This window comes from Lytechinus variegatus, chromosome 10 (genome assembly GCF_018143015.1).
Source record: "Lytechinus variegatus isolate NC3 chromosome 10, Lvar_3.0, whole genome shotgun sequence".
In the NCBI taxonomy this organism is placed as follows: domain Eukaryota; kingdom Metazoa; phylum Echinodermata; class Echinoidea; order Temnopleuroida; family Toxopneustidae; genus Lytechinus; species Lytechinus variegatus.
This window is the reverse complement of record NC_054749.1, coordinates 6,623,374-6,631,842: the sequence shown is the minus strand read 5'-3', so window position 1 is coordinate 6,631,842 and position 8,469 is coordinate 6,623,374. Positions and strand designations below refer to the sequence as shown.

Genomic DNA, 8,469 nt, shown 5'->3' with positions numbered 1-8,469 from the left:
TCCTCCAAAGGAAAAATATTGTTTTCACCTATATGTATATCAAGTTGAAAAAAAGTTGAGGCATAAAGATGCCATCCCATGCAGTCGCACGCTCTTTTCCGACATGTTTTTAGATTTTATTTTGATTGGCTGATAAGCAATGTTACTATGGTAACAGTCAGATAATTGAAATGGGGCTTGACATCCCATTTGATGACATTTTTGTCGCTTACCTCGGTTGATTCCCCCCCCCCCCCCCTATTTATTCAACTCAACACTTTTGTTGGGATGAACTTCCCCTAGCCCTTAAAGGAATAGATCACGACGAGTTGTAAAACATGGGCAGGCCCCTCATTGGTCCTCCCTCCCCCATTCATCGTGGGATGGGAACGAGCTGCACGCTGCAGTTTTCCCGCTGTTTTGTCACATGACAGTATCCGTAATGTGACGTCATATCCAGGCTACGTCATTTTGTTTCGAGCGTGTCGCGTCGATCTCTTCAAGCCAGCTGTTCCTGTATTTTTGGAAGCGGAAAATCAGACAAGATCTTAAATATCTGGCGCAATCCTTTATTTGTATCTACGTTTAGAACCTAAAACTGTATCAAAATGTCACATGGATCACGAATGCCACCCGATATTGAAGGGATGACTTCACTGAAAGTGGACAATTTAACATATCGTACATCGCCTGAAGAGCTACGACGCTGCTTTGAAAGATATGGCGATGTTGGCGATATTTACATTCCACGCGACAAATTCTCAAGAGAGAGCAGAGGATTTGCCTTTGTACGATATCTCGACAAGAGGGATGCTGAAGATGCAATGGATTCGATGGACGGTAACCTTTTTGATGGCCGAAAATTGAGGGTACAGATGGCAAGATACGGCCGACCTCACGAATCGCGGGGAAGATACGGAGGAGGCGGACGCCGAGACTACGGCGACCGTTTTGGTGGAAGATATGGTGGCAGAAGAAGGTGATGACTCCGCTCAGAATATTGTAATGTTACTGTTAGCATATTTTTCATCAGACATTAACCATGGCTGCAGTGTAGTTAACTAGGCAGAGCTCAGTCAGGGGGCCCAAGGGGGGGGGGTTAACCAAGGGCCGGGGCCCAGGACTCGTCCTTGTAGGATGGGGGGTGTCCGGACACTTTATATTTTTGAAGCCTTCTTTTTTGTCTTTGGATTACAGTAAGAATATTAATTCAATCTTTGTAGTCATTTTGTTCTTTGTAATATTTCCTAACGTTTTGTACTAAAAATTGCTAAAACTTAGCTTGTAAATTTTTCCAAATGACTTTCTAAAATTGATCGTCCGGACACACAACCCGTCCGGATACACAACAACTGGGTATACTACTAGGCCTAATCATGACAGGCAGAGAGCATACTCTCCAAAATAGAAATGAGGTTGCAACAAAAAGGAAAGGGGAAAATAAATTATGCGCTTACGTCGATTTGTACAATATGGATGAAGCTATACAAGGAGCTTGAATCCTGATATTTCAAAATTGGAAACAAAATGACCAATCGATACCAAGAATGCGCTTGAAAGTGATAGATCTAGAGTAGCAAGGCCCTAGTCCTAGAGGTCTAACTTTTGCTTTTTGAGGGTCCAGTTTGTGCCATGCCTCGATGTCAGCATTCTGTGTCATGATAGACCTTCATTTTCTGCACCTTTTTGGTGAATTATGTGACATTTTTTGTGAGAATATGTTTTCAAGCTGCCCCCAGCTGCATATGGTTATGGTACATGTAAAATGGCAGAGTCAGATGGGGTGTGAAGTTCAAAAAATTTGACAAGCAAAAATGTAATTGGTACAAAAAAGGATATCCTGAATTGATAGCTTGACAAAAAAAATGGGTTGGTCTAGTTGCTCCAAAAATCAAAATAAAAAATGAAGACCAGGGGCCGATTGCATGAAAGGGTCTTTCCAAGGACCGTCTTTCGTGTCGCCCAGTGGGGGTGTTTCTTAAATTTATGTTAAAGAATAAGATTCGTTAGCTTGCTTTTAAATCAAATCATAATTTCATGATATATCACATCATGTTATAAACAAATATTTTGTTTATTTTAACGGACGAATGAAATATGTTTGCAGATGATTTATTTAAAATGCGTTTCACATGGTGCATCATAAAAGATGGGCGACACGAAAGACGGTCCTTGCAAAGACCCTTTCGTGCAATCGGCCCCAGGGGGGCGTTTCATCAATATTTTGTCCGACAAGTTGTCAGATCTGACAACTTTCCTGGATTCTGATTGGTTGAGAAGAACTGATCCTATAGCAACTGTCAAAACAGGACTTGTCGGATAAAACGTCTGACAAGTCCTTTCATGAAATGCTCCCCTGGGCTTGGTAACACAAAGGTTTGTGATGAATAGCAAATATGAAAGAACACTTCTGATTCCTAGTCAGTATTTTGCGACAAATGTGCGTGTAACATTGATCTTGATTGGTCAATTCATTTAGCGATTGATCGCTAAATCTTTGTGTTAGGGAACCCTGAGATGCTCAATAAACACATTCTACGACTTTTTATGGGTTCTAACTTTGTTAATATTCAAATTAAAATTATTTTACCCCCCCCCCCCCCTGGATCCTTGAATTCTGCACTCTAACGTTTTTTTTAAATCTGTCGGTTGGTATTATAGTAAAGTCAATACAATTTATGCACCACTGGAGCATGCTAGTTGCTACTATAGAAGTACATGTACATCATTAGCAAAAGAAAGGGTCACTGTACTGGTCATGTGTTGAGTCACTCGTAATGTACAATAATACACCCACCAGCCATCACTGGTGGCATTAAGTAGCATTTTGACATGTTGGCGAGTATAAACTAAGATTTTCACAGACACAAAGGAAATCAAAGCCCCTTTCCAAGCATGCCAAGACACCTTGGACTTTTTCATATCATGGTACCATGAACCCTCTAAAAGCTTTATATGCTCATCCCCAAAATACTGTAGGGTTTCACTTAAAGCAATTATGAAAATCTGACCTGTTTGTGTAATAAAATTCAAATCTTGTAAAATCAAGTGTTGATACAGCGAGGGAGAAAGTTGAGCCAGCAACTTGGCTTTTTCAGGGAAACCAGTTGCGTAATCGTTAAGCTGGTCACTCGGCCAGAAAATTGAAACTGGTGTTTCGGTTGTCTGATTATAGAGATCTGCCCATTGACCACTCATTCAATGAACAAGGTTATGATATACTGTAACCTTGTTCTATGTTACTACACTGCACTCCCTGTGTGGTGAAATAAGGTTGGCAATGTTTTTTTCGCCTATTTTCTTGTGCTTTGGGACAAATGCTTGATTTTTTTATGCTGTCATTTTCCATTACTGCTATTCACTGTATAACTTGGCTGAGTTGGCTCTTAAAGAAATTGAATTCTTATATTTTTTTCTACATTAAAAACCGATTGGAAAATGAAAATTTTCTCACAATTTCCACCAAAAAAGAGCGTATACAAAAATATGACCAAAATGTTTAAGTTTTTAAGCTCCTGGTGAGCTAATGAGGCATGAGCTAGATTTCATCCCAGTACATGATCATCTCATCAATACTATCGACCGCGATATATCGCTATCTCTGAAGAGTGGAAGATCAAAACAGGTGAATACAGAAATGATTCCCAGATTGCTAATGAAAAATTATTTGCAACTGTATGGAAATTAGTATTTTTGGTCACAAAAGTGATATTTTAATGATTTTTTTAGTGGGAGCTGTATACTGCATTGGCATACCATAGATCTGCTTTTCCCAAACTTCCCCAAAGACAGGGTGGTTGCAGTGAACAAGTGCCATTGACATTGCACAACTACTTTTAATACAATGCCAAAAGACAAGGTAACTAATTTTTGGCAAATTTTTCTTTTTGGTTCCTTAAATGATCGCAAGTTTCTTTCAACGCTCCTAGTTTATTTTGCTTCTGGATGTACCATGCTACCATTATTTTATTTTTCTCTGTTAATCTTTACCAAATATAGCCAAAATCATTTTCATTGTGTTTCAAATTCAAAGTATTTCCCCTAGGCCTTATAATGTGCCTGGGTACTCTTTTTTTAGAAAGAACTTGTGATTCACTCGCATTTCATCCATTCTGAGTAAATGTATTTCATGCTTATCTTGCAAAAAAAGTTTGTATCCTACATGTAGCTGTTTGCAGTCTCTCGAGGTGTATCAAAGTGGCGTTTCGGAGATTCATCTTCAGACATCAATTAACTGCTAGCTTGGCTAACCTATTCCTCCTATTGTTTATATTACAGGTCAAGATCAAGATCACGTGGAAGATACAGGTAATGCTGTTGTCTGAACCCTGGTCTACTGCAAACATTGAAAGATTGTACATTGATATTTCTGACCTACATACAGTGCATAAATTATGTTTGCTTTTGCCTACAACTTCCATAATTACCTAACCCTATCAAGAGTTTTGGTTGAGTTGGAAGTGGTGAAAATTCATTTGAAACAACAAAGTTATGGAAATTAGGATTTATAATATTAGATTTTTTAGTGCATTTTTTTGTATTGTGTGTTTTTCCCCCAAATAGTCATTTGTCATTGGTCACATGTGTGACGTGTCTATTCATTATCATTAGTTCATTGACATTGTCACCCTGCATTAAAGGGTGGGGGGGGTAGGCTTGTTGATGATTGAGAGAATATTTGGTTTTAAAAAACTCACTTCATGAATAATGTTTCAGTTTGACTATATTATATAGAGTCAGTTTCCAGGTTCGTCATGAAAATTCTGGAATTATGTAGCATTACTTGCAAATATTAAACTTGATGTTTACTTGATTTTGAAGTCTTCCATTCCATGTACATTTTCCTTCTTGTTGCAGGTCTCGTTCCCGATCTCCACGCAGACGTAAACGCTCTTATTCGCGCTCCCGCTCCCATAGCCGATCTCTCTCCAGGAGTCCTTCTCCTCGCAGGGGTCGCAGCAGGTCTCACAGCCGGTCCAGGTCCCCTCGCCACTCACACTCCAACTCTCCGCCGATGAGACGTGATAGGGACGATTCTCGCTCCAGGTCTAGATCACCTGATGAAGAGGAGTAGACTATCTTTGGCTCATAGTGGAAGAAGACATCCTTCGCTCTTTGATGCCAAGATAAAGGCGATTGACTATCTAGAAGATCCTAATGCAGTATCTTCCAGAATAGATGCAGTTTATGAATGGTAAATGTCTGTTTGGACTCATGTTATTTCAATTTTTGATCTGTATGTTTGTATTGATATTCTGCAGGTGTTATGATAAAAGTGGACCTACGTGTCATCTGCTGTTTCCTCTTTCCTTACTTACATTGCATTATCATTTCACCCATCTCCAGTCGTGCCTAGCCCTCAACTAAATTTGTTTTCTTCCCGAGATCATGGAAATATCATTTTCTTTCAGTCAGGGATCTATTTGAAAATGTTTGAATACTAATTTTATAACTAGCATTAAATATATGTAGGTAAACAATACTGAATTTAATTAAGGGAATTGCACCTTTTTTCTTTTTTCCTGTGGGGGTACTTGTTTCATTAGACTTGACCCACTCACACTAGTGCAAGGTTAGTATTAGAATACTAACCTCGCACAAAGAATGTGTTTGGCAGTGGATTTCTAACTAGTGGGTCACGTGTGCTTCGACGCCACTTCTGGTGTCCACAACATTCAACCTCTATGGCTTGATTTTTCTGTGCGCGGCGGCATGTAATGAACCCTTGAGTGGACTTGACCCTAGTTAATGGTTGTATGGAAGTGATTTACATACATGTATCTAAGTTTGATGCTTGTGCTTAAAATGCACCTACAACCAAAGTGTTTCCCAAATTCAAGCTAGTATGCACATCAACATACTGTAATAAAAGTAAAGAATAAAAAAAATACAATCAGAAATTCCATAATTCAAGTTTTATTCTTTTAGCGACATTTCAATAATTAGTGAGCCTAATAAGGTGATCATGGTATGTTGGTTTCCAAGAGCACTTTTTTAGAATTCTTTTATTAATGGCAACAGTATTGTTGACACATCAGTCCCTAGCAGATAGAATTGCACTGTGTGGCCTAAATTGTAAACGCCATTGTTTATCATTGATTATTAAAATGATCATGTTGACTGCTGGGACGAGATCTGAAACAATAAAGGCAGGCACTGCAGCTTTGCCGTTACGTGAATCCAAAGTGATGTCTGATGTGGCGAGACTATAAACTGGTGCTGTGCAGCCATTGCCTACATCCAGTTGTCATGCTCATGCCTTGGTTGTATTCTCATCGGCCATGATTTGTGAGGATTTTTTAACAAAAAAAGTACCATGGTCCGACAACAGCTAAAGCAAGACAAGATTTAACAGTAGGCAGTGGCTGCAGCCACTTTATTCCCACTGCAGCAGACATGCATCATTTACGTTTAGCGTAACAGGAAAGATATAATTAGCTACAGCCTCCAACTATCGTAGTCGAAGTTATTACAGATAATGCAAATCGAGATGCTTGTTGCACTTGATGGGTACTGCAGAAGAAGCACATGTATGTAGTTCAATGATCAGACATTTGTAACATAAAGTAATGGGGGGCAAGCATAGTATTTTTCAAAGGAAATACTTCGAAATGAACATTAATTGTTGCATGGCCAATTTCATTTGTCTGCTCTTTGCATTTGTTATCAACTTTTGATGGTATCTGTACATGTTCAGTTTTTAAAATGTTTCCTTTTAATTCAGTGGTAACTACTGTATGCATGTAAAACAAAACAAAAAATTTTATATCAAATTGCATGTTTTTGGCTTTTTGTGAAATGTATTACAGTAGTACATGTACAGGGAATAATTTTCCTGGTATCGCATCATTATTTGCTGTACTTTTTTTAAAGACTGCTTCGCATAAAGTCTTTTGTATAGCATATTTTTACATGTAGGACTGTACATAGCTGAGTCTTGAGAGCTTTTCTCTTATGACCAAAAATGCTATTCAAATTTGTTAAGCAAAATTATTCCCTCATGTACATAAACTTTCTCAAGTGATAACATTGATACATTATTTTAGAATAGTGATCTCATTTTTGGATGGCATAAAGTAAATTTAAAAATATGGCTGCCTACACTATACCATAGATCACTAAGATTTGTATTGAAAGAAACCACAAACACTTTGATTTAATGTTCTTGATTGTTTGATTTAGACTTAATGCATATAGCAGCTCTTGTGTTTAATCCATCTTGTAAATAGTAAAAAAAAAACATTGCAGCAGAGGGGCAATATTAACTTGTCTAGTCATTAAAGTTTAATGTGTAATGGATTGCTTACTGTAGTTACGGACTGTCCCTTGTGTGTCTTTGGGAGTCCAGGGATGGGGGAAGAAGAGCCCCGTGTTGTGTACAATCCTGCTTCACACTGTGTAATAACATTACTGGATGTTGATAGACATATCATTGTATGATTTATTAGGTACAGGTCAAGTGCATGTTGATACAAAGCTTTCTCTAACCAATTGGACATTTGAGGGCTACTTTCCATCATAATTATTGCAGGCCTTTTTATGTGTTACCACTTTATTATATTCAGTATACTGTAGTGTCCACCTCTTTGCTTTATTTACATGTAGCTTGGGAGGGATGGGGGTACCGTGGCAACTTAAAGACAAATTTCCTTTTATAGGAGTCCACAAAGGACTCGTTTCTTTTTTCTTTTAAATTGAGAGCTTGATAAATATGAATTGCCCTTAATTGTGTATATCCCTTGTGACTTTGTAGGAAAATTAAAACATGTTATCCCATTTTTTTATGCTAACACACGATTCCTTTTGTTTTCTTCTTACATAGGCACCAGTTATTGCCTGAAAGTAAAGCAGTTGTTGGTGCGGTTGTAAAGGGGGTGTTAGATTATGCAGTAAAAGATCATGGAGAGGCAAAGCTGTTTGCAGTCAGTAGTCAGTTTGTGCAGTCCCGTCTGCCTGCCTGCCTGCCCGCATCCAGTGTGTGTTATGGTGTACCGGTGGTAGAAAGCTGTGTAGCAGCTGCAGAGCCCTGGGTTGCTGTGTGTACCAGTTGAAAGAAAAGCTGTGTAACCGGCCGTGTTGCAGAGCTCTTGTGTTGTACACCGCAGTGGGAGGAGAAAGAAGTTGGTGGTGTTGGCGGCGAAGAAAATCCAGAGCAAAATTGGCAGAAAAATCGACATGCTGTCTTGTTTCCTGTGCAGATCGGCACTAGAGCAGAAAAGCTGGGCGCCACCAATTTCGGGCTCTTGGGAGGAGAGGAGGTGAATTCGAAGGGCAAAGTCTGTAAAGGAGGGGTAAAAGGCAGATATTGTTTTTGGACCTATTTTTGGATAAATGTAAGAAATCACAAAGCAACACAATGTGCCCTGGGAGAAGTTTATTTGAAACCTGGGGGATCCAAGAAGAAATTTCCAAAAAAATGTTGGGCCCCCCCCCCCTTTTTTTTTGTTCCATAATAGATATCAAAAATGGGGACAGAATGTTCAAGAGAAG

The 8,469-nt window shown here is 38.9% G+C and overlaps 1 protein-coding gene across 2 annotated transcripts; it reads left to right on the top strand.

Moving 5' to 3' along the window:
* The first annotated feature begins 445 nt into the window (after nt 1–445).
* LOC121423036 (serine/arginine-rich splicing factor 2-like) lies at nt 446–7,769 on the top strand. 2 transcript variants are annotated; one of them, XM_041618315.1, is made up of 3 exons: nt 446–958; nt 4,258–4,287; nt 4,837–7,769. In XM_041618315.1, exons 1-3 carry the CDS (start codon nt 588–590, stop codon nt 5,051–5,053), a joined length of 618 nt encoding a protein of 205 aa, XP_041474249.1. In that variant the 5' UTR covers nt 446–587; the 3' UTR covers nt 5,054–7,769. The 2 variants fall into 2 exon arrangements, with proteins under 2 accessions (XP_041474249.1, XP_041474250.1); XM_041618316.1 differs by lacking the exon at nt 4,258–4,287.
* The last annotated feature ends 700 nt before the right edge of the window (nt 7,770–8,469 follow it).

Bases quoted from the DNA above. Each gene is read 5' to 3' on its own strand.
- LOC121423036 (XM_041618315.1), top strand. From the start codon at position 588: ATGTCACATGGATCACGAATGCCACCCGATATTGAAGGGATGACTTCA. The intron at 959-4,257 runs GTGATGACTCCG...TTTATATTACAG, and splicing joins AGATATGGTGGCAGAAGAAG to GTCAAGATCAAGATCACGTG. The intron at 4,288-4,836 runs GTAATGCTGTTG...TTCTTGTTGCAG, and splicing joins AGATCACGTGGAAGATACAG to GTCTCGTTCCCGATCTCCAC.